The sequence below is a fragment of the Symphalangus syndactylus genome, chromosome 9 (assembly GCF_028878055.3).
Source record: "Symphalangus syndactylus isolate Jambi chromosome 9, NHGRI_mSymSyn1-v2.1_pri, whole genome shotgun sequence".
NCBI lineage: Eukaryota > Metazoa > Chordata > Mammalia > Primates > Hylobatidae > Symphalangus > Symphalangus syndactylus.
In genome coordinates this window covers 39,362,667-39,389,312 of record NC_072431.2, presented here as the reverse complement: position 1 = coordinate 39,389,312, position 26,646 = coordinate 39,362,667, and the positions used below count along the sequence as shown (strand labels likewise).

Sequence of the window (26,646 nt, the reverse complement as noted above, 5' to 3'; positions counted from 1 at the left end):
GCTGGTTCCCACTTGTTCTGACCATATTACATTTCTCACCCAAATTGAGAATTTTACTCGTGAACTCTCAGAATAAAAACCTGAGTGAGATTCCTTTTATTTTTGAGAAACTTTTTTGTCTGGTAAGATGTCTCAGATAAATACATCTAAATATAAATCCATCTGTCCATCCATCCCAACATCACCATTTATCCCTCCGTTGATTTTTTTCATCTAGTCAATCAATATTTACTTATTATGTACTCCACTAAATGATAAGATCCATAAGAAAAAAAGATTTGTCTATATTATGCATTGCTCTTAACATCTAATAGAATGCTAAATATTTATCAATTAAATGAGTAAATGAAATAAATTATCAAGCACTTGCAGTGTCCACTATATTTGGTCCTAGTTTTGCAGAATCAACTGTTATCAGCTGAGGTAGGCAGAATAAAATATGCTTATTCTGAAATGTATTGAGATGTATTTTGCCCACTTTCTATCCATACACCATACCATTCATGATAATAGCTAACATTCAATTGAGCATTTACCCTGTGCCTGTCGCTGTGTTAAGCATCACATATAAATAAGGGTTTATAAAAGCACTGCTATATCTAATCCTTGCAATATTCGTGTAAAATAGGTCTAGAACAATTCTGCTTTCTAGATGGAGGTACCAAGACTCAGAAGGTGAGTAACCTGCACCCGGTCACAACTACAGCAAGTGTCAGAGCTGGACAAAGTCTGACAGCATGCCCTTTTTACTTGCTACATTGCACTGCGTCTCTACTAAAATTCCAAGCTGCTTATGATGTGATCTTCTGGCAAAGAAACAGTGTGAAATAAAATGTTAATTAACTGTCCTGGAATTTGAAGTGCACAATAATAGTGGGTATCCTTTGAGATCCTCCTAAGACCCATGCTTTCTCAGACTGCACTAATCAGAAGAGAGATTGCTCTGTACAGCCCTGGGTGATTTGGGAGGCATACTTTGTGACTATGCAAGTGACGTATGCCCTAATGGGGCAATAGAACTCTGAGCAATTCTCTGTCCTTCAGAGAGGAAAGGGTCAAAATCAATCTCCCTAAAAGAGTTTTGCGCAGCATTCAAAGCTGGAAACAAGAAAGGCTGAGGCTTGAGTACTGACCGTAAACATTAACCGCCTGAATTGCAGGCCGAGGTGCCCCCATGTGAGTCCTCTTTGGTGATCCTTTCCACTAGCCATGCTCTCAGCCTGCACTGACTTCCTCCCTCCTTGTTTCTCTCCAAATTAAATTTAGCTCTTTGCTCGCGGAAGACAGTCAACTTTAACACTCAGACCTGACCCAAATATACAACTGTGCCACCTCACCTCACCTCCAAAAGCCTCATGGGCCTGCCTTGCTTGGCAGCTTGAAAAGCAAAAGCTGCTCCTACAACCTCCCCGAGCCATGAAACTGAGAAATGTCATTGAAACATAGAGTAATAGTTAGGAGACATATAAATACGCAGGACAGTTAGCAAGGAATGTGATAACTACTGGAGTTTGGACCAAAACAGTTTCTGGCTGCCTTTTTTTTTCTTAAATGGAGTGAATACAGGCTGAAAGAAGACAATTTTTATAAACAAGTAAAACCCTGAGCCTAAGATAAATGTTGTGATGTACACACTGTAGCTGTGATGAACTAGACATGGTGAGAAATGCAACATACTGAGAAAAAGACGAAAACTGTGATAAAAGTGTCATGATGCAAATTGTTTTACATTAACAATATTACACTACAAAGAAAGAAAGACAAATACTTTAATGCAGCAAGAGAAAAATAAAACAAAAGCTTCCCCTGCAACTGCAAGATAAGTGTGCCATTTCAAATGCGCACTTCCCCTGCTCACTGGGAGAAGCCTCCAGAGGGACCTCTCTGTGAGAGGGAGAGAGGCAGCTGAGAGACATACACCCACTTTAAGGCTCTCAGGCTACACAGAACATTTTTTCCCCCAGAAAAAGGCAGCTGTGTCACCTTGCCTCTGGAACCATTGATCATTTCCTACTCAACTGTGCAACCTGGCTTCTCAATTAACACCCTTTACAGTCGCCTGTATGGCACACTTTAAGCTGTAAGGATAACATACAAAGCCAGAAAAAGAAATACAGGCATGAATTTAAGGTATGATTAATGATTAGAAAAAAATTAATTGTGCTATTTTAACCTACCAAAAGAGGATAATCCCTCTTTGCCTATCCATGGAAACAGAAATAAAAAAGGAAATGGATGACTAAGTTAGAAGCCGAATAGTCTATCACCAACTACTAAAAAGGAAACTCAGAGTGATAAATGGGCAAGGATGCAATGGTGGTGCAGTTGGCACTCTCCTGAGGCTAGAAACTTCCGGAGAGCCCCGCTGCCAGCAACAGCCTGGCAAGGAGAAGTGGGAAGGATCGGTCCAGTGGCAGTGCCGACTCCACAGCATCTCTGAGGAGCTTTTCCTTCAGTCCCCAAGAAGAACCATCTGTAGCTGCTTGTTGGATCATGCTGGTTCCTCAGTTACCTTCCAACAAATAAATCTTTGTATTTTTGAATTAAAAGAGAGAGCTGATAAGAGGAGGAGAGTACTATGAGAAACAGAAGGTATAACAATTTTTAAACTACCCCTAGTGCCATCTAGGAACCACAAGGACAATTTGCTTCCTTTAGATAATAATGGTGGCAGCTGCCATGTTTTGAAAGCTTCCTTCATGGCAGGCACAAGCACCTCATTTAATGATTTCAATAACCCTGTGAAGTAGGTCTGATTATCCCATTACGCAGATGAGGAAACTGAGATTCAGTAAGGTTAAGTAGCCTCTTCAAACTCATACTGCTGGTAAGTGGTTGAAACAGAAATTGAGGACATGTTGGCCCAACCCCAAAAGCCCATGTCCCTTACTGTCATATTCTACTGGCACTTGATATCACAACCAAACAACTCATCCCATTTATAAGATCTTATAGAAAGAGCACACAGTCATTGGGTCTAATGGACAGCAACCCAGCACTTCAGTAAGATATGACTTTGGGTTTAGCGGCCTGCTCTATGCATTCTCCTACTTGTAACCAAAGCTGCATAAATAATATTAAATGATGCCATTTTGGGAAGCACCACTAATATCACAACAGGGACCACAGAAAATGTTTGAGAAAAGAATGAATTCAACTCACTAAAACAGATGTTTTTCTTATTTACATATATCAAACAACTGTACCCATGGGATGCCAAGGAGAGAGCTCCCATCAACCCCAGACAGGGGGCTCCACCTCAGGCCTCACCAAGCAACACTGGCTTCTTTAAAGATCACACAGCAGTCAACATTTTATCAGCACTCAACAAACAAGTTAAGGTTTGGCTTAAATCTGAAGGTCTCTCTCCCTTTGGCATATTCTGGGATAATAGAACAAATGTCAAATCAGTACAAGATGGCATATTTACAAAATTGCACCCTGTTTTGCATAACCTAACGATGCAGCAGTTCTTAAGGATTGAACATTTCAAATCTGCTAGCAGAAGACTGCCAAATCTATGACTGTTTCATACACTTGCCAAAAGCCTATCAAATTTTGAGCAAAATGCAAAATAAATCTCCTCTACAAGTTAAATCAGTCCCTTCTGTGTGTTCCAGGCTGCCCTCTTCTCTTGGCAACAAGGCTCAGGACTTGGGTCCTATTTCTCTTGCCCTTGATCTGATACTTCTCTCTGTGTGTATTCATAAATCCATCCCCCCCCTCAGGCTTATGTCCTGTCTTCTTGGCCAGCATTTGGCCTGCTCTTCTCAGAGCCCTTCTTCTGTTATCCCTCAGTTCATTGGACCTGCTTCACACATCGCCAAAAAACGACTCTTCCTGCTATTCATTTGTCTATTGTGCTGATCTGCCTTCCCCCAATACGTAACCTATTGAGAGCATCATGCTCATCCTCCCCATCTTCCGAAATCTTTCTCTAATGATTCAGATAAGTGCCCTCTCTCCCTTTTCTAACCCTCAGTATCAATATGTTGCATAACATTTTTGTCCCTCAGTTTCTGTGTCAGTAAAATAGAAACACAGTACTTATCTCGGAGGATCTGGAGGAGAATTAAACCTGATAACCCATGTAAAGAGCTTAGAATGATGACTTGCCATAGAAGCACTTAATAAATGAATGAAAACATGAATGAAATAAGTGAAACTAGACCCCCTCTGGATAGGGAGCAGAGAAGGGGAACCTCTAACTTCTTGGCCACTCCCCTTCCCCTCCCTACATGCTCCTAAGGTATAGAATTCCTGGGGTTTCGTAGTCACAATTTGAAAACCACAAGTCTTTTTCATATGTATTTTGTCATATTCAAATTCATCTTTTATTACCTACTCTTTTTTATTTCTCTCCCAAAATACTGTTTTTTCTAACTGACAAAGAATAAACTTCCGAATGATTAAAACACCGGGCACCTCGAATGGGTGAATGAAAGTCTACCACATGTTAACATTTTTTACAAGTTTGACTAAAAGACCTGTGACTGACCACATGAGAGACCATTCCTCACTGTTAGGAGCCCACTCCGCAAGGTGTGGCTACAGCTGCTGTCTGCTGATTGATACTGGTTTTGAGGGTTGCCCCTTTGGATCTGATTCCTTTGCTCAAATCTGTCACCATTTCTGTCTGCTGGGACTGAGACATATTGCAGAAAAGATGTTTCTATAGAGCTATACTACCCTTTAGCTCAGATTTGTCACCCCTCCACTTTGGCTGCCCATTTAGAGCTTCCGGTATCAGCTCCTTGAGGTGGGGGGGGGATGAACATCTCCTTTCATCTTTGAGGTCTGGATATCCTTTAAAAGTGCTTCTCCCTCGCCTCTTGCCAGTAGTTGGATTATTATCTCCAAAAAGAGTCTTATGGAGTCACTGCTTGTGTCACGGCATTGGGTCTAGGCCTTAGTCTCAGGGTCCCCTAATCCACATGGCAGCTTTGAAAGAATAGGAAAGGGTGCTCCGTCTGGTTTGACACAGCCCTGGAGGTGTAGGCCTTAGAAAATGGAGTGTGGTCTGGCTTTCAGCAGGGCACAGGCTGAACAACTGCACATGGCATCCCCGCCTGTTCCATTCATGTATGCAAATGGCTCTTCTAATTCCCTTTCCTCAATGGTGGGTAGGACTTTGATTTAACGACATGTGCTTCTCTTGGTGATGTGGATTTCTCTAAATTCTTCCAAATCCAGATCAACAATCACCTAATAATAAAAAATCATTTTCTTATTTGAGTTTTATTAAAAACTGCATTTTCTTCCAAAGGCTGTAATTCTGGCCACCGTATCAGTGGCTATTTAGCTGAAACATAGACTAAGATCAAGGCCTTACTTGTTACACACTTTGGTCATTCCTAATCCTCAGTGTACTGAAAAGAGTCACTGATCCAGACTAAACGTGAACCGCTTTAAACATATTTCCTTCTAATCCACTGAAATGCACAGGGTGGGGAAATCCTCTAAGGAATTGTCTCCTTTGTCTTTTCAAAAAGGGTAGGAGGAAGAGAGAAAGGGAGAGAAGGAAAAAGAGGGAGAGAGAGAGAGAAAGAGAGATAGAGAGAGGAGGAGAGAGAGAGAGAGGAGAAAAGAAAAACAACCTGGGAAAGAAAAGTAAAAGATGGGGTCCAGAGGGGCAGCTGGGGCCTTGGAGGAAAATAGAATCTTTGAATGTATTCCTGCCAGAGACAAAAGCACAGGCTCATTTAAAAAACAAAGGAGGGCAGCTTTATTCTAAAGCCTGCTGTGCACCAAAAATAGGCACTTAGATTCAGTTCTCCACATAGATTCAGTTCTCCACATTTCGGAGGAAGCAACTTACCACGGTGGAGACAATTCAGTTAGTGCATTTGCCTCACTTGTATCCTGCCCACCTTAACTATCGCCCTCCCAAATAATTCCTCTTAGTAACACATTGGGAACCTTTAGCTCCCTGGTACTGGCAGTTTTAATGTGTCCATTGCCAGCAATGAATTTTGTGCCAAGAAAACCCGACTCCTGGCGTGGAAGGATTAAACAGTCCTCGGGTGCCATCTGTGCAGTGAAGTGAAAGAGTGACTTTGTGCACCCAGTGTGCGTGTGTTGCCATTGGCAGGAGGAAGTGACTTCTATTTACATGACTACCTCATGCAGCGAACACCTAAAGGTGGAGATGGAAATGGCCACCGCAGTCGGGGAAAGAGCTAGAGAAGAAGGGGATCTATGTGGGAACGAGGAGCCTATAGGAAAGACTGGAAATTTATGCAGGTTGAAATAGCAGACTACAACTAATTATCCTATCTCATTATATAAGAAGGGCTGGTTGAAGAGGAAATACCCCATTGGCTGATGTTATTTGAGGAAGTAGGGTAGGTGCCATGAACCTCCTTAGATGCCAAGGTTGGGCTTGATCTTGTGCTTCCAGTCTCCACTTTTTAGAATATAATTTTTTTAAATGAACGTTTTGGATTCATCATCCACCATGTTCAAGTGAGGGATTGGGATCCTAGGCAGTTACACCTCTAATGTTTCGGGAACTTTCAGAATCTTGTAGGAGAAAACTCTTTGACAATCAAATTTAAGTATTCTGGTTGGGTCGTTAACAAGAAAATTTGAACTAGAAAATGAAAACGGTGATGGAGAAATTCTTGTATAACAATGTTTCCCTTCAAAAAGTTTTTAAGTTAAATCAGGAAAAGTTTTGGGGTTTATACTTCCTAAAGGGGAAGGCAAAGAATACAGTGTTGACTAGCTTATACACCTTGAATAGCTAAATGAGGATTCAGAGATATACAAGGAAACTATCAAAAGGGGATTCAAAAGGGGATGCTACTCCACTGAGAGGGCTGTGTAAGTTTCTGAATGGGTGGAGATGGAGGGGAAATGACACTCCATGTGGAAGGAGCAGCGGGCAAAGGCACAAAAGGGAAAGCCACAGAAACATTCAGAAAACAGCAAGCATTCCAGACAAAGTGGGCTACTATAGGAAGGGTGTCGAACACCTGGGTAAAGCATGAGGACTGGGCTTAGTTGAGTACACAAGAAGGAACCATGAACATGTTGTGGGTGGGAGTTAATCTCCCAGCGCTGTGCACAATAGACTGGAGTGTGAGAAGACAAGATAAGGGGAGACAAATCGGGTTATTGTTATAAAAGGAGATAGGTTATGTGACAATAGCAATGTGGTTACGAAGAAGGAAATGAGGGTCTAAAGCAGCTTATGGGAGGTGGAGGAGAAAGAATGGAAAGAATTGAACCCTAAGTATTAAACGGGACCCTTAGCAGAAGTGGGGACAATCTAATTATGGGAGGTTGTAGGGGTAGATGATTTGTGCATCTCACTTTGCAGATTGTTACTTTTCTATCTTGACTGAGAAACAGACGTGAAAACCGTCATACAGCCACTAACACAAAAACATTGCTATCACAGCTCCCTGCACACACACACACACACACACACACACACCTTACTCATTAAGCTGAACGTAATTGGTAAAACTAAATTGTCTATACTTGTCTTGCAAAACTAGAAACTTTTGAGTTTACTGTGTTTTGATCAGATGACTTCAGCATCCATAGTAATAGTGATGACATCTTACAGAAACATATGGATATTGCTCAGAGCAATGTATTAATATGAAGTCATGACACAGATGAGAAGAAATTGTGTTCTTAAGTTATTCTTATTGTTTTTCTTTCTCTTTAATTCACTGTCTTGGGAAGAATTGTGAACATTCTTTGAAAAATGTAAACATCATAAATGATTTACCTTGTCAGCTGTAAGTTTCAGGGTTTTAAAAAAATTTTTTTCAACCTAACATGACAAACAGAATCAGCAAAGTTTTGGAATGATCAAAGTGCCAGAAGGGTCCCGAGTACTTATGCTAGCACTTCCAGCTGCATCAATGTGGCACCAGAGACAATGCTCTGGCTTTGCCGTGGCATCCACACTAGCACATGGGGGCTGTCAATGATAGTTGCACCCACACCATATTTTAAATGCTATAGCCCATCTGCAGAGCAACCTGCCCACTGGTTCTTCCATCAGGCAACCAGCCTGTTGGATGCTATTCAGTGATTTAGGTTTAGGGCTTTTTAAGGGTACTGCCCAACTGTACCTACCTCTCACCTGCTTTACTTAAATCTTTGTGAAAAAAACTGTACATAATTGGCTATGAGTAAGAAAATTACAGTCTCGTATATACATCTTACTTATGATAATACTGTAAGAAATTTCAACATATAGCTAAAGGTTTAGGGAGTCTTCTAGGCTCTAAAGGAATATGTTGAATTTCTAATAGGTTTTCTAAACTGAAATTTTATAATTAAAGTAATTATCTGATGTTGCTTTGTATTTCTAAATGAATGCATATTGTGACCTATATAGCATACGATAAAGACTGTAATTATGCAGAATATAGTAGGGGAAGCTATTGGAGTATCTCTAAACCACCTGTGTTATTTCTTTTTAACAAGAATTTTGTTGGAAATAAAAATACATATTTTCTAGAATAGATACAGTTAAGAAGGTTCTTAAACCACTTATAAATAGGTTATAAAATAGGTATAGGTCGTCATCTCCTACCCTGTAATGGTCAAGGTTGTCTTCTGGAATTGGGAGACCCATGTAACGTTCTGTGTACACTGAGTCTGTGAAAGAAAAAAAAGAAAAAAGAGTTTAATTCATACAATAACAACTTTTCTTGCTTTTAATGGGCCACTTCAGTGTTTCCATATGTCTTCACTTATGTATAGGAATATAGAGTTACTCTCAGAAGTATCTCTATGTGGTTATGAAGAAGGAAAAGGGTGGCTAAAGCACCTTATGGGAGGTAATTTTTTACTTGGCTTGCTAATATAGCCAGAGATGCTAATTCCCAGATCCCTGCGTACTCATACCTTTCCACACTCAGCCCTAACCCATTCTCACTTTTCCCTAATGATGGGGCAAAGGGAGATCAAACCAGATTATCTAAAATCCAATCAATAATCCACCTGCAGAAAAGTCAAATGTGAAGTGCTAAGGGGTAAGGGATCTTAACATTATCATATGACCCTCTCGAAGAATTTTAGTTAGGAAGTCACTTAATGCCTCAATTGTGTTGAAATTTTTTGGTTATAATACAAGTATGTGCCCTGATTTATGATCATCTATTTCCTTTTGGAGACCCCTAACAATGTTCAATTACTAGTTGCTGATTTAAATCATATTTTATTTTGGGGGTCAGGCTGGGATTCACTATAATAAAAATAAATAATTCAGTTATCATTTATTTGCTGTATATCCCCATATTGGCTCAGCTACTCCATCATAATGCAAGTTTAGCATTTGTTTTCTCTCATTTTGTGGTGAAGCCTCAATTTTTGTGGTATAACAGTTGAGCATTGTGAAACAGATTACATTAATATCTGTCTGCTGAAATGACATAAGCTCTTTTATCTATAAATATGGTTGAAAAACAGGTTGCATAATTGGTTTGGTTATTTTGGATAGTTAAACATATTTTGCCTGATTTAAAAGAATTAAATGATACATTATATATATTTGGCCTAAAGTATCAGTAAAAAAAATTATTGAGGCCAAATTGCAATAAAACTTTAAAAATCTGACATAACTGCTTTGAAAACTGCCTCCTTAAGTGACCAGATTACAGTTAAAAAGTCTAAGAATTCTATCTTGCCACTGTGCCATCTAGGTTAGTGGCTTGAATCTCACTATAATTTTACAAGTATTTCAAAACTGATTTCATTAATTTTAAAAATGGATATATTATCTAAATTCAACATTCTAACACTTTTTGAGTGACTGGTATTGTAGATTAGAAACAACTAATGAGTGTTAGTTGCTCCATATGTATACTTTATGCCATTTCTATGAAAATCAAAATATTTTCCTCCAAAATTACTAACAGTGATATTTTATCATTTTGATTAACATGAATACTGACTATACATAATTTTATATATTTAAAGGACACTAATATAAAAATAGAATATTTTAAAAGACACGTTAAAATATAAGAACTTCATAAAATGCTCATATCTTTTTTAACTTTAGCACTTCAATATTAATATCTTAGGTTGTACATTAGATGGGGAAAAATGGCCTTTAAGGGTGAAACACATTTTCCCCTACATAGCTGCAGACTTTAATTCTGCTTGTCATAGAACACAATACTCCTTTCTTATTTATGCTAACCAGATTTATATGTATAAGAAGATCTGAAATTTTAAAAATAACATTTAAAAAATATTATGCATAACTGCATAATGCAGTTGTAAACTTTTAAAAATATGCCTTGAAACACCATTTACGTATTCCTTTTGTCCCATCTTTGAATAAAATTGTTTAAATTTACACATATATAAGAACTCTAGACAATTCCTATGTATTAGGTTGGTCTATATACATTAAATGACGTTTTCTTCTCATTTCATATTTTTAAACTTACAAAGATTTACGCCATTATTTTATTGACCACTAGAGGTCTCCAAAAACAAGCCATCCAACAGAACAATTACTGTCAAGCAGAAAAATATTATGAAAACAAATTCATTGTGTGTAGATCAAATTATAACTATGCCCTCCAATTTTCTTAACAGAAAGACAGAAATGTATTTTTACATTGGTTTATCTTGACTGGGAGAGACTTTAAGAGACTTTCTCTGGGTACTACCATATTTCTGGATCTAAAATATTTAATAAGCTATTCATCATCAGCCATTCTTTTCTTACACTAGACAGAAGACTTGAGATGGGGTCAGAAGAGGTGCAGGAAAATCAATTACCTCCTTACCACTTCTGACTCCCCCCTCCTCCCTCATCTTCCATCGCCTACTCCCTCCCCTTTGAGAATTGTAGTCTTAGAGGTGTATGATGCCTTATAAAATCATAGTCTCTCAATGACAAAGAGCATATTCTAGAGTAGCTTTCACCTATTAAGAGTGAAAAAAAACAACAACCCCCCAATGGGTATTTCCACTGTTCCTCCTCTCCTCTTCCCATCCAAAGCCCTACTTGTATTTGACATTTAATTGAAGGGAAAGAGATACATACTTCTCTCACTCTGCTAATATGTGTAACCCAAGAATCAAATCAGAGTAAAGATAAGGAATGATTTATCTGTAGAAATGTAGCATGGGGCTGTTTTGAAATTTGGAAAACAGAATTTGTTGATAAAAAACCAAACGTGTAATAAAATATACCACTCAGCCCTGCACAATAGCAGAATAAATGAGATCATCTTATTATAGGTATCCAAAAAGAACCTCTAAGATGAATCAGCCTATTATTCGCTGTAAAAACACTGAAACTCAGAAAGGAATGGCTTTGTTACTGGCATTTTGAGGTCAACACTCTGTATCTCTTTGTACCTGGCAGCAATTACATACCATAGTACTCCCACCGGGATACAGGCGCCACGGCTATTCCACACTTGAACACACCACTTCCCGATCCCAGGACCATTGAGGTTACGTACCCTCCATATGACTAAGGAATGGAAACAGTTATTTTTATGGAGGTAAAAGAATAAGGACATATGGTAAGCGAGTCGCAGTTTCCACATTTCTCACATCTTTATATACTGTGCCTCTTTAGAGATAAAAAGCATGGTATAGGAGGCTTAAATTGGCCTTAATTGGACAGTATCTTTAAAGACTACACTTTCAGAGCCCTGATCCCTTTCTTGGTAGGTATACGGGGAAAACTATGGAAAATTTGCTGACCCTAGTGACTGCATGGTACCAATTATAGAAGATTTAAAAACAATAACATGAAATCTTTACTGACTGGTGCATAAGAAAAAGTCTCCCTCTTTCCTTCCCTTCCCTCTTCCCTCCCTCTTTCACTCCTTCCTTCTTGCTCTTTCTACCTCACCTCCCTCGCTCATCATAATAAACAAAGGTGTAAGCCTAACTCAGTGGAGATTCTGCAAGGTTACTGCCCAGAGACCTAAGACTTGATAGATGTGATTTTCACCTCCAAATATGTATATACAAAAGATAAATTAACCTGCTCTGAGTGATATTCACTAACGAATGCATACAGATTCATCAGCCAACTACTCACCCAGCCCCAAATTGCAATTCGTTTGTTGTCCACAAATCCCATTTTTGAAAATTGTCTAAAACACATGGAAAACGTCCACAGATCAGTACTGCACTGTGTATAGAAAACTTAGATAAGGCACAAATGTGAAACCCTGCCATTTGTTCTCTGCTTCATTCTATTAGAGACTAAAAATTGCTGCCAGTAATCAAATAAACACCTGAGATAAATATCTGTCATTTTAACCTAAGATCCAGATGAACATGGTTTACTTTTGTTGGAGTTCATAAGAATTGTGTGTGTGGTGTGTGTGTGTGTGTGTGTGTGTGTGTGTGTGTGTATGATTCACAGAAAACAAATCCTGGCAGTTTTTTTCACAGCTTTATACAAAAATTTGCAGCCCAGATGCACTTTTCTTTACATAATTGAATTTAAATCTCTCCAGATGTTTTTCAGTTTGGAGAGTCTGCCCCTGCAATGGAGAAAGACAAGGGCATGAAAAACTTCTGAGTAGGGCTTAGAAATGTCTCTGGGCCCCCTACCTGAGAACTTAAACACCATTCTCTAAATAAATCCCTTCTTATGCTGGGTGTTGATTAGTTAGCTCAGCACCATGCACTCAATAGAAATAAATTTTTCCTTGATGGATTAAGAACTCTTCTTTGCCACAGAACTGTGTTCAGAATTGGAATCCAGGTAAAGACATAAGAAAAATGTTTTATGCACCTATTTCTTAATATTAGCCTGATATCAAAAGAAATTTTTTTTACTTAAAAATACCCGACAAATGGAACTCAAAATTTTAGCATTGTGGGTGGTTGCAGATCTTTGCATTAATCTATCTTGATTTTGACAGTCTTTGTGTTTTCATGTAATGATATATGTCCTAGGTTGCCCTAAGTTAAGCAGTGTTAGAAAAAAATTAAAATAGTTTTCAACTCATCTTTTCCATGTAAACTTTGTAAAATTGAAGGAGGCAGACATACAGCAATGTGCAACAGATCATTCGTGTATAACTTGATCAACCTTTACAAAGTGAATGTATCCTTGAAATCATGGCCTGTGCATATTATCAGAAGCCTCTAAGGCATTTCCCTCTTTGCAAAGGGACAAAAGGAAATGTTTTTCTTTTACTGAATTCCATAAAAATTTCACTGAATTTTTGCCTTGTTTTTATCTTTACATAAATTGGATCTTGTAGGATGTACACTTTTGTGTCCAGCTTCTTTCATTCAACAGTATATGCAATTCATCCATGTTATTATGCTTAGCTCTCTTTAGTGGCTGCAATAGCGTGTTCCACTGTATAAACACACTATTTCTCATTACTTATTTAACTGGGGTTGTATATAGTAGATCCTCAATTTTGTAATTTTAGGACTTTTGTTGGTCAGATCTGAGAGACCCTGGAAACTATGCCCTCTGTCACAGAGGAGCAATCTGGATAGATATCAGTTGAATGTAATTAAATATAAGAGTCGGAATGAGACTGGATTCAAATCCTGATTCATCTTGGCAAGCTACCTAACCTAATAGTCTCTATTTATTTAATTAAAATATGGGGTAAGAACACCCACCTCTCAGGGCTTCAGCGACAATGCCTGCAGGTAAAGCACTTCCCATGTAACATGCATCTTATGAGTAACCATCATTCATTGTTAACATCTCTTGAGCCAGATCACATCTAGTTATAGTCCCATAAGTGAAGAGCACAAGAATGAGATGTGGTTCATACTTAACAGAGCCCTTATTCATAGTACCGATGATGGTTGTGCTCTACAATTTTCACAAAATAGCAGAGTCGCCCTCATCCAGACTGTAGGAGCTACTCCTAGGACTTCATAGTTGTCACTGCCTATGATGTAAATGTACACTGAAGTCCTCTCTTTATCCTTGACTGTGAAGGAATGGGCTTGGCCTGTTTAGTCAGATGTTTACTAGGGTACATTTATCCCTCAGTTTGTCCCCGAGTCTGATGAATTTTGAGTTTCTGTTCTTAGAAGGTGGTAGGACATATACCAACTCCCTTTCTAGAATCTCATACAGAGAGGAATTTAGGAAATGCTGTTTTTTTGAACTTCATATAAATCTATAATATAATATATTGTTATTTAAACATAACATCTTCACTAAAACCTACCGTAAGGATAAAAGATTATAAATTCATCCCAGAACACTTTAAATTATTTATACTTTACAGCTTTAAAATGTAAATTTTAAAGGGGAAAAAAATCAGATGACCTTTGACTTCATCTCCTAGTTACTCACCTGGCTGCTTCAATTTGATCTTCAACTTCAAATGTTCCCAGTCTTCTGTTGATTGCATGCATGATCTTATCTCCTTGGTAACCACTTCCTCTGCCATCAAAGCTAGCTACTATAATGTTTTCTGTGCTTGCAAGGTAAGTGGCCCAGTTCAGTCTGAAGACAGTGTCTGCTTTTTGACTACACGGGCCTGCATACCTATGAAAAATACCAAATTGTTAGCTTTCATGGTTTTCCTGAATCAAATGAGGAATGCTTACATTTCTCTTCCCCGTGGAGAAGAAGTATGCATCCTTCCCAATCATGAGCCTTAAACTGTGCCAGCCTATGGGGTGTCCAGAATGAGTCCTCTAAAACTTAGCAACACAACTACCATGGTTGTATATTTCCTTCAAAGATACTTGCCAGTTTTGTCTTTGAAGATAGTTATCAAACACAGACTTCATAGGCCAACATTTTTAAAGTATTAATGTAATCTTGGAAATCAAAGAAATAATTTCTCTAATAGTTAAGAAGGGGGAGTTGTGTTATAAAAAAAATGATGATGACAACAATAAATGCAGCTTTGGATATCTTTCCATCTCAGCTTACAAATACTCCTGGACTACAAGTTTATTTCCTTCTTTAAGGACTTTGACTTCTGCATCATATGCTTTGCATTTCCCATGGCACCCGGCACAGTCTTGCTCACAATGACTGTAAATCATTGTGGAATGGACTGCAGTATGAATGAATGCTAATATTTAAAACTTCAGAGGAAGAAACAGGTTGCATTGGAAAATGGGCATGTCGTTGGGCATTCTATTTACTAACAAGTTTAACTCCCTTGTATCTACAATCTTCACAGGCTACCATCTACCCTACACAGAGCTGTGTGCACAATCTCTGTAAAGCTCTGTAAAGCTCTCTTATTTCTGCTTGTTAATCAAGAGGAGCTCCTTATAGCTCATTTCAATTCATTTAAATATGTCATCTTTGCACCATCTACACAACTCCTGGACATGGATACTCTCCAATAACTTATTCCCTCCCCAGCCCATCTCTCCACTCATCTGCTCACTGTCCCCTGCACAGGATAGGACAAGTCCTGCTTACATGCCTTTGCTAATGTTTTCCTTCTACTTATGGAGGTCAGTCAAGAGAACTTTAGTTTTAAACAAAACAGTATAACATTCTAACTTTAAACAGGAAAATGCATTCATGCATTTCTTGAGCAAGCAAATATTTTTTCACATGTGAAATGCCTTGCTCCTCTCAATTATATTAAATTTGGTAGATTAAGAGCTTGCCTTAATATTAGGTATATATCAAGTTCCCTAACCCCAAGATTAAACAAGATTATTTTTTAAAATAGAAAAAAAATATAGACCTTAAAAGAGAGGAAAAGGAAAATAACTGAACAGAAATATGTATTAAATTTACCATTTTTTAAAACATTTTCTAATGGAGATCAAATCATTACTTACTAGGAAGTCAAAGAAGATAAAAATATCACTCACTCAAAAGGATGCTTTTTTAGCATTGGAGCCGAAGCCTAAAACAAATTAGTGTCACGAATGAATTGACTTCATTTGTTACAATTATTTTACTTGAAAATAAATCAGATAACACATCTGGAATTTTAAAATACCTATCTTTTCCTTTCTTTGTGCTTTTATGTGTGGTTTTCATGAAACTGTGAATATAGTGGATCAAAGCTGTGTCTGATACTGATAGCTATGTCCTCCCTTCCTCTCCCCACTTTTTTTTCTTGCTGGTAACAACAGAGACATTATGTCCCTGAGCTTCAGCGTCTTTTCTGTATAATGGAACAACAGAACTTACTACATGGGTTTGTTGTGTGAATAAAATAAGGCAAATGATGCCAAGCACCTGGCATTCAGCAGGTCCCTGCACAAGTGTTGTTTCATTTTGTTTTTAATATAGGAAATGATGCAAGCCAGGACAGGAAGAGCCTGACATTATGGCCTCATGGGTGACCCTAGGGCAATTTTAGAAAAATTCAAGTAGGGTGTATTCCTAATGATTATAAAAAATATTTTACAAAGCTGTCATATTTGGAATTCATATGAGTTCACATTCACTGTTCAAAGACTTATGACTTCCTAACTTTCTCAAAGACTTTAAGTTTTTAATAATGAACACTCTCCTCTATCACTTCTCTTCACCAAAAGGGGGAATAGAAAATAGCCGGCAGTAATATTTCAGGAAATAAAGGAAGAGAAACATGAGGCAGCCAGTGGGAGCTGGGGTAAGGGAACTGTCAAGACTGTTAATGCCCATCTCTTGCTTGTTAAAATGTCCAGGAGGTTAAGGATGAAAATGCAGACTTAAGAATTCCTTTGAAATTCCCTTGGAGTTCAGAGAAGCAAAACAAAAGAAAATCTATATGCCATTATGACAGAAAAGGAGTATCTCCCTTCTCTATTAAGAAGATGTGAGAAAACACAGGTTGGGTTTTGTGGCTGTACAGTGAAAGGAGGAAATAGTAAACAGTGATCCAGGAAGAGGGAAAGGATGCATTTGGCTCCATTTTTCAGTAAGCTGCACTGAGAAAAATATATATGACTCAATACTTCTAAATCGCTCCCTTCTCTTCAATACTTACACATCTAATAGTAGAGGATATTTCTTGGATTTATCAAAATGGGGAGGCAAGATCATCTGATACCAAAATTCTAAACAAACAGAAAGATTAATTAGTGAGGTAAGAAAAATTATTAACACAAGATTTTGTTCCTCATCTCCGTCAGCAGCAAGTCATTTCTAGAGTTTAACAATTTGTTAAATGAGAGTAGAAAAAGAAAATGAACTGCTTGGATTCAGCACATTTTTAAGATATAACAACATTTTCTTACAGGTTAAAATACTAGTTAATGTTAAAACATAAAGTTGTTTCTAATGTATCTATTAAATACATTGGTGCCTAGTAACATAAAAGTGCATCTTAGAATTTCTAATGTTTTGTTTTTATGATTCTGTTCTTTGGCATCCGATCTACTTATCTAGTTTGTTTATGGCTTATGTTCTAAGTTTTCCTCCAAAATGTTTTCCTCTTCTTGAATTTCCTTGAAGCTGTTTAGGATTTTTAGTTGGCCCCAACTCTATTTTAGAATTCTGATTTAATAACATTTTTGTAATTCTTATTGCCATCCCAGACCGCAAAGCTGAGTTCCCATTTTCAGCTCTGTGTTTCACAGAATGAGATCGGGTTTATATGGAGCAAACTGTTGCGTACATTCTGTATGATCTCCCACGGGTCTGTTTCATTCTCTGTGCTTGATTTAACATCAGTTTAATAAAATTTGTCCCCAAATAATGAGTCAGTTTCCTTTGCTCCCAAATAAAAGATGAGTTATACTAATAGATCTACAAAAAAGTGTTTTTCCACATTTAAATAAAATTATTCCAGATTCAGTAGATTTAAACTGTAGGCAAAAAATTCTTATCTCTAGAGCTATTTTTATCTAACATTTATCTTCCTTTTTGTTTATGTTTGTTACAATTATTTTACCTGAAAAGAAAAGAAAGATTTGGGAGTAAAATACATAGATAGATTTATCTTCAATTTATATTTTGCTGACTATTGTTATGCCTTCTGATTAAATGTGCTTGTAAGGGCAAAATTTAAGTCTCTACTATAATTTCAATAGAACACCAAACTATCAGTTGACCATGTTATTTTTAATGAATATGCAAAACCCATCATTTGATCTCTGCTTTGTTTGAATTGGCATTAGTTGATGGGAAGGTGTTTTAGTCCCACTTTTTTGGAGATGTATAGTCTTTGGTTTGGGGGGTTCTTTCTATTCACAGAGTCCCACCTTCCCGGCTCCCTCCTCCCTGACCTACCTTTCATCCTTCCTTTCTGTACTTTGAATGGCTATAACCACCTCCCAGTGGGACGTCCCCATCCCCACAGCTCCATCCTACATCCTGTCTCAAGTCATCTGTCTACTAATGTGGCTTCCCTGACCCTAAAACGTGCAGGGGCTCCCCAGTGTTCATGATTGAAATAGAATGTCACATCTCAGTATTCAGTGCCTTCTGTAGCAGGCTGTCAATGTTAGCTCTGGAAAACTCTAAGCTCTTGCCCCTCACATGTGGCTCAAGGGTCAGTAGCACTAGCATCACCTAGAAGCTTATTACAAATGCAGAATCCTGGACCTTCCCTGACCTGCTGGGTCAGAATGTGCATGTTAACAAGGTCCCAGGAGACTCACATGCACATTCCGTTTGAGTAGCACTGCTCTAAACTGTTCTTCATGAGGATGCTATACTTTCCTGTGCTTTTCCTGATATTTAAAATTAGATGTGTTGAATCTTCTCTATTATCCTAAATTTTTTTAAAAGCCTAAAATGAATCAATCCTAATATAACAGATTCCTCCCTCCCCTATAAGCTGTTAGCCCTTAGTGGAAAAAATAAAGAAAAACAAACAATAAATAACAAGATTTTCTACTCAAAGAAACCCGTTGTTCTTACTGGTCTCTGAATATAATCCACGATTACACAACCAGGCCGGGGACCACACTATGGGAAGTCAGCAGGGTTTGGAAAAATTCAAAATTTCTCTTCTGAGACTGAAGTTTCAATATTTTATAGCCAACACGAATTGTTTTATACAACTATCTCAGATATCCTTGATCTCTTTGGGTTAAAGGTGAAATATGTTACCATGTCATTAAGTTAAACACACAATTAATATTAGTAGAATAATAGTCACTAATGAGATAAAAGTGAACTAACGACAGAGCATGTTCTCCAAATCCCTTCCCTTTTGACAGAATAAGTTTTATGTAGAATGGTATTATGTTTTAATACAAAAGGATGTAAAACTAGTATTTCTTGTGACAAAACATTTCATGGAAAAATAACCTTCTAAATTAGATTTATATATAACATAAAATACGTATTTTCAGATCGAATTACTATAGTTAGAGTGCATTGGTGTTTCCGTGAAAAGTACTATTCCAAAGGAATTTAACTTACTTGTTTCATTCAAAATAATGAAGTCCAGTTTTTTGGAGGGCATCTGGACATTCTGCAGCATTTTATCCAAAGCTGAATTGTCTTCCAGGACTCTCAGCCCTAAAGAAATACAGGAGACAGCAGTCATTCATTACAATGTGAAAAATGTGTGTTATGCAGTGCAATGATGAGCAAACATGAAATTCACTGATCGGACTACACATATTTCAGGTTATAAGGCTGTGTTCAACTCATTGTCAAGACACAAAGCCAAAGAAAATCACACAATGCTAAGTACATGTTGGACTTATGCAACACACTTTCTTAAAAACAAATGAAGAATAAAATATGAGAAAATACCTTTATCATTCACGCTGCTGTGTAGAGTATAGAGGGGCAGACCAGGACCTGTTAACACAATCAGGGAAAAATGTTTTGGATGAATACTTTTTTAGAAAAGATAGTATACATGACTTTTCAAAAATACCATTTGTTACCATTTAATGATAGAACATATAAATATTATAATGCATAAGAAGTTTAATACATGTTAGCTGTTTCTCCTCCCCCTCTCTTTAAAATAGTTGCAATTTCAGTGTAAGAAGTATTACTGGAAAGGCACAGGGCTCAGCAGAATGAAGAAGGAAATGAATCTGTGCCCTGCTGGGCACCTTGGGCACGTTATCATCTCTGAACTTAATATACTCATCTGCAAAGTAAAATGTGAGCTGACATCCTTCCCCACTCTAAATCCGTGATCCCACAGGGTTTTTCAGGCTCTGCCCAGGTGGGCTGCAGAGCCCTGGAGCCAGCCTCCTTAGGGAGGGACGGATTTCCCCCCGCTGCCCCCACTCCCATGGAGTCCCAGAGCCAGGCGGCACATCTGCACAGTGCCTGACTTGGATAAGCGATTCCTTTCTGGCATGCAAAAGTGTTTTTCTCACAAGCCCATATCGTCACTATTTATCCCAACTGTAGTAGTTGCAGAGTGGAAGGTAATGCATAGAAAAGCTATTTTGTGAGCTCTTTAATTTTATGCGTTTGGATGAAAATATTAATTTTTATACTGGATTAGAAACAGTGAAGGCACTTTCCATACCTGGGGATGAATTCTGGCTCACTAGCTCTGTGACTTAGGACAACAGAGCTGTGCTTTGATTTCCTCACATAGAAAATGAGGATAATAATATCTACTTGATAGAGATTTCTTAAAGATTAAACAAGATCATGAATATAAAGCTTTTAGCACAGTGCTTAGAATAAAGTGCATGCCCAAGAAATAACTGCTAAAAAAAAAAAAAAGTCATAGTAAAGAACCATAAAGAAAAGCATAATAATAAAATATACTAGTGAGGGAAGACTCAGATAACTGGTTTGAAAACATTTATTTATTTTTGTGCTATGGACAGTTCTTTTCAGAATATCCAGATCCTTTCTCCCATTTTGAGAAGTAACCTGGCACACTGTTTAAAAGGGATGGCTCGGGAGGCAGAGGCCTGTTTTGAATCCTGTTGTGCCTGTAACTCACTGTGTGACCACCCGCATAAGTCACTTGGCCACTCCTTGCCCGGGTTTCTTCATTTGTAATTAATAATAGCAACAGCAACAGAAGATGGAGTAGTGAGCATGTTGGGTGACATGCACCAGCCACATACATTTTCTCATTGAAAGGGACGAGTGCATAAAATAATCATTTAAAACCCCACAATATGTATGTATTTAACGCTGAAGTGCTTCTGTTACACACAAGGGTGTGTGTTTGTGCGTGTGTGGGTGTGTTCGGTCTAAGGCAAGTTATGCAAGTCTCTCAATGATAAGGGGAAGAAAAGATTGTTTATGCTCACTACTTAAATGTGAGTGGAGAGAAGGGGACTTAGGTGATTTCAAGAGCTCCTCAGATTCAAAAGGAATAGAGGGAGCTGCTTCGAAGTGAATAACAGCGGCGACTGCCCTCCCTCCCAGGGAGCTCAGACTTACCAGAACATCTCAGCTGATAATACTTTGCCTCTTTACTGAATGACACAGAATAGTACTGACACCTTTCCGGATTCAGCTCACAACTAAGGCATGTCACTTTTGTATAGTCACTAAGTTGGATTCTGTAAAACCAACGGTGGAAATTAAGTGCTTGAAGAAGATAAGTGAAAGGAAGGAACTGAATAAAGCCATATTCTAGTTTCAAAGACAGCAGCATGCCAACGCAATCTTTAGGACTCTTTTTTTTTTAACGTGAAATAAATACATAAATTAATAGTAACCTCAAACCTCCCATTGTTTGGAAATATCACTAAACATCAAATAAAGCCATTCTCTCTTGTGGACATGTAGATTGATTTATGAAGGAATAAAAAGTGCTCAATAGCAATACCAGTTTAATATTAGTTAGGACAAGGCAAAAAAATAAAAATAGAGTTCAGAAATTGTTCCTCAGCTAAAATGACTCAAGTCAACAACTTGACAGGGCTCTTACTTATAAAGATTCCTTCCTCCTGGCATTCCTTTATATTCATTACTAATGTAGTATCTAGGAAGAGAAAAAAATGAAATATATATTAATTATGTTTTTTAAGAAGTCAGAGGCGATCCACCGCACTCAGACCTCAAGCCTAAGTGTGCACGGAGCGCGCGCACCGGTGCCCGCCGCCCTCCGCCATCGCTTCTGTGTCCCTCACCCCCGAGAAGCCATTTTTCTCCGTCATCTCTACACAGAAAGGTCTTGTTCTTAACAGAGTAAAATACGTAAAACCAGAGATTTCTTCCTTAATTAGAGTGACAAGTAAAAACACAAAAGAAGGCTTCTGTCAAAAAAAAATAGGACTAGGCAGCTAGCCTGAAATTGAGACCCCACTCATTGATTCCGATCGTTGTATTTTCTGTCTTATAACATAAGCTACTAGATGGCAGGAGCCCCATGTTCCTGAGAGCAGCAGAGCCACTGCTGAAGAGGGGCTTCAAAAGCTACTTCGGGCGGTGGCAAAATTCCTCCGCGATTAGACCAACAAAGAATCATAAAAGTGCCTAAGATTCTAATGAAAAATAACACCCCCTTTTCTACCAACTCATATATGGCAGTTGACAGCCTCTGCAAAGCTTTCCATTTTGCAAAGAGTAAGGCCGGGACATGGACAGATAAAATTGCCTTTCCAAGCCTTCCAAAAAATCAGTGCCAGCTGAAATTTAACAAAATGCCCCTCATTGCTAGTTCAGCTTTCCACAACGTTCATGTAAAAGAGGATACAGTTCTTGTAATGTAAAGCAGGTAAGAGCAAGAGGTAGAGCTGCCTGGTGGCATGGTATCAAATCTGCTAAGCATATGTGAAAATCATTAAGGCTTCCGTATGTTAAAAAGAAAAAAAGTATTGAACACATTCCAAAAAGACTACTCTTTATTTGTAGGAGATTTTTTCCCTACTTCTGGGCAAAGAGGGCATGATTATGACAAGTAAGTTTATATCCTATCAATTGTTACAATACTCACAGATAATCGCTGGTTAGAGCTTCTATCCCGATGACTTCCCAGGTGCCTTTTGTAATAAATGTGCAGTCCTGATGGGTTGTTTTTTTTTTTTTTTTTTTAAAAAGAGATTGATTAGAGACTCTCTCTGTTCAAAGTGGAGGATTAAATCATTCATAGCAGGAATTCAAATAACCCTGATTTTCTTGTTGGGTTTCCCCACCCCGTTCCACATTACACAATACACCACTGAGGAGTTTAAATTAATCTGATTTTTATACACATTGGTCCACCTTACCAAATGATTTACACTTCAAGTTGGTTTCCAAAAAAAAAAGAGGTCAACATGAAATAAAATATGTAAGAATACTCACTTTTTTATTTATTTGGAAATAGCAAATGTGTCTGTAACCTTCTTCATTGCTGATGATCTTGTAGAAGCTATTACCATCAGAGGTAAAATGAGGTTCTGAAGGCCTAAACTAGAAAATAATAGAGAACAAAAGAACATTAAAGCACAGTGTCTCATCTCAGTACCAACTTTAGTTTTAGAAAGTCCTGTCCAATACCTATGCTCAAAAATCCATGCTCCATTTATAGGCCAAATTAAAATTAAAGTGTCTCAAAAAGAAAATTCTCTTTCTATAAAATGTGAACAAAAACACCATACTCATAGGTAATTTTTGTGAGCAATAAATGAGAGAATGTATATAAAGAGGCTTGTAGAAAACAATAAATAGAAGTGGTTGCTGATTTGGAGACATCTTTTCTCTGTGGATGGTAACTATGACTTCCGGCTGCAAGCACCTGGAAAATAGCATTAACCTTTCAGTCTGGAGCAGTAAATTTCCTCAGTGTCACAAATGTGCTCTCTCGAAACAGACATATTATTTTGTATTGTTTCAGGTTGGGGGTGGTTTGCAATTTGGGGATATCTTTCTTTCCTGTTTTTACACATATTCCTTTTTGAAAGTCAGACTCAGTATTTAACCATTTCTGGACTACATACTATAAGGAATGTCTGTTGTATATTTCATATGAAAACATTCATATAGTTATTTTTATTATAAGCCTTTCCATTTTGTTAAATATGATCAACAATTTACAAAAAATATTTGTATAGAAATATAGAACAAATTTCCATTTTTTTACAGTTCAATAAAAGATAGTACTCAGAACATAATGCAGTTTAAGTAGAAGAGAGTCTATCCCAGCCTGAAAGGAATATGCTGGTTTACGATTTTGATTTCCTAGCTACATTTGAGAGCAGGTAGGAGATGGTCTTTTAAAATTGTTGGTTCACTTCGCCCTCGATGTTTCCTCTCTCATCAGCTCCCATTTTGGGAAGGAAGAAAAATGCTTCCCTCTTCTATTTAGTGATTCAAAGCGAATTCATTTATGGAGCAAGCTGAGGCGTGCGGTACACTTGGTGTTCTCATTACAGAGATTTGAAACACATTCCCCTCTCTAGACCTGTGTTCACAGCCTTATCTTTTTAATACATTTCCCTGTTTCCCCTGGATGGAGTTGTGCCTAGTAGAAATGTGTGAAAAGTGGCATCTGTCTGGTTAAATACAGAGAGGAAAAAACATATTTTTTTCAAAGAGTCGTGAGGAAGTGTAGCGTGTCTCTTGCCATGGAGGAAACCACTTTTCATGTTGGCAAACCTCTCCCCTCTGCCCAATCAATGCCTGAAGAAAAAGGACGTGTGAATGCTGCCGGAGCTCCGAGCCCAGCTGGAAGGGGTTGTCTTCTTGGACTGGGGACCTCACCTCTGTGATCCAAGAGGTATAAAATCTTTACATTTTGGGGGTCACTTTATTTCCCTCTTAAAGGGGGCTTAATAGAAGTGATCATAAAAATTAAGTGAGATTCATTCCTCATCTACCATGCAAGGTGACATGATGACTGGAGTTCCTTCATCAACTCATTACATTCCATGGCCATAGCAATCTGGGTGGTAATTCTGTGCAATGTGTATATAACTCAGTGGGACTGAGAAGCATGACAAGTCCCTGAGGGTCACCACACTTTCCTGGATAAAGCTCTGCATCTGGATGCCTAATAAAGCATAAGGCTGCAAGTATGATTTCCTCCAAAGAGAGGTGCATAGTGGGCGCTGTGTGGTTGCTGCTGAGTTTTTCTGCTTGTTGTAGTCACCTCTCCTTAGGTATCTGTGCAGGCTGGGGACAGAACCTGTGTTTTCTGTCTTTAAATCACATAACTTCAAATGTGAGGTCACTGGACACCTTGGCCAACTTTCAGCCATGGTTACCCTTTAACTTGCTGGGAGTTACAACTTGCCAGGAGTGCATTATGTTTTGTCTGCTCTGCTTTTGATTTTTCACTTGTCCCCTTACTTTTTCCAACTGTGTGTGTTATATATTCTTTACAAAAAGATGTCTTTATAGGGAGCATTTACATATTTTGAGAAATAGGTTAACTAATATTGCTATTAATAACGTATCACTTAGAGCCTTAGTTTTGAATAGCTGCATATCAAATAGCTGAGTAGCTGACTCATCCATAAAATCCCACAACTTATAACACTTACTCTTCCAACCCAGCCAGTAGTACTCATTTCAATGTGTTGCCGTGCCTAGGAAGGGAAAGAGACAATGACAGCATTTCAAAGAGAAGTCAGATGAAATCTATAGCCATAATTTGTGGTAATATAAATAGAGCCGTACTTACAATAATGGAAAACTATCTCCATTCATATATTTCTATTTATGTTAGTATTTTTCAAGTCATTACATTAGATCATTTGACTCTCTTGCCTAAAGTTATATCGTGGGTCCTTCTGGAAGCTCCACTGGTGTTTTAAATCCAGCATGCACAAAACTAGAGAGAATTTCATTTGTTTTCCTCTGTCCCACCAGCCTGTTCTACTCCCTCATTCTTCTTCTAGTTAGTGGCACCTATTCACCCAAGCCAGAGACCTGGGGGTCATTCTAGATTCCTGCCCTCCTCACAGTCACCTCCTTCAGCCCCTGTCACATAGTTCTTTGACTTCTCTGTCCTTCTCTACAGCTAAGGACTTTGTTCATGTCCTCAGCAGGTTGCCTGGGGTCTGTTGCCAGAATCTCCTTGTTGGAGATCCTGCTGCTCTTCTCTGCTGACCTTAGTTAGCAATAGATAGGCCTGTCCCATTGTGATAGTCTTTTGTTTAAAACCTTGAAACAGCTCCCCATTTCTTACAAGATAAGTCCAAACTCCCAGAACGGCACCTGAGCCTTTGCCTATATCTCTAGCCTCAGTGCTCCCCACTACATCTCTCCCCCAGTCCCTAGTTCCTGCATGTTCCAAGCTATTCACACTGGATGCCTTTGCACAGCCCTCTGCTTATATGGCGTTCGGTCCTTATCTGCTCAGCACATGGCAACTTCCCCCAGACTACTCTATAGCTCTCCCACATCATCTCCTTCCCCAGTCAGCCTGCCCTCAGTAGAGCTGATCATCTTCTTTTGCCCTCTATTCCCTCTGTACCTTGGTTGAACCCTTTTTATGGTACAATAGGTATTATGAGGATTTCATTGGCAGCAAGCAAAGAGCTTGGGTTTTGCAGTGTGAATTCTGACTGTGCCCTGTGACCTGAGCCAGCTCCTCAAACGTTGATCCTCAGCTTCCACAGTGACTTGTATACCATTAAGTGGCAGCTTTTATTATTTATTTTGATAATATTCCCAACTAGAACAGAAACATTTTGGGGGCAGGCATGCTGACTAATTCACTTTTTTAAAAAATTCATAGCTTAGCACAGAGCTTGGAACGTAACAGGAATTCTGTGTTTGTTACATAAATTAATAAGTGAATCAAGTTATGCGAGGCTCCAGTTCTGGGAGGTGAGAGTCTGCCCTGAGCCTAGCCAGGATGAGAGCAGGGAGGGTAGGCGTGTGGGCACAGGGTCTGTGACTAGATAAGGGGGATT

At 38.4% G+C, this 26,646-nt stretch overlaps 2 protein-coding genes across 4 annotated transcripts in view; one reads left to right on the top strand and one right to left on the bottom strand.

Annotated features, from left to right (window-relative positions):
- The window catches only part of DPP4 (dipeptidyl peptidase 4), an 82,820-nt gene that overhangs the window by 4,891 nt on the left and 51,283 nt on the right, over positions 1 to 26,646 (bottom strand). For 2 of the 3 annotated variants that reach the window (XM_055291957.2, XM_055291958.2), the window contains exons 12-23: positions 25,270 to 25,314; positions 23,090 to 23,197; positions 22,740 to 22,807; positions 21,732 to 21,785; positions 21,239 to 21,360; positions 19,622 to 19,669; positions 19,283 to 19,381; positions 16,899 to 16,968; positions 14,294 to 14,488; positions 12,047 to 12,101; positions 11,368 to 11,467; positions 8,561 to 8,625 (exon numbers count right to left, since the gene is read on the bottom strand). In XM_055291957.2, the coding sequence (XP_055147932.1) occupies positions 8,561 to 8,625; positions 11,368 to 11,467; positions 12,047 to 12,101; positions 14,294 to 14,488; positions 16,899 to 16,968; positions 19,283 to 19,381; positions 19,622 to 19,669; positions 21,239 to 21,360; positions 21,732 to 21,785; positions 22,740 to 22,807; positions 23,090 to 23,197; positions 25,270 to 25,314 (1,029 nt within the window). The remainder of the gene's footprint in view (positions 1 to 8,560; positions 8,626 to 11,367; positions 11,468 to 12,046; positions 12,102 to 14,293; positions 14,489 to 16,898; positions 16,969 to 19,282; positions 19,382 to 19,621; positions 19,670 to 21,238; positions 21,361 to 21,731; positions 21,786 to 22,739; positions 22,808 to 23,089; positions 23,198 to 25,269; positions 25,315 to 26,646) is intronic. The other variant, XM_055291959.2, reaches the window with a different exon arrangement.
- SLC4A10 (solute carrier family 4 member 10) overlaps positions 1 to 26,646 on the top strand; it is a 448,737-nt gene that overhangs the window by 376,023 nt on the left and 46,068 nt on the right. The window lies entirely within an intron of this gene.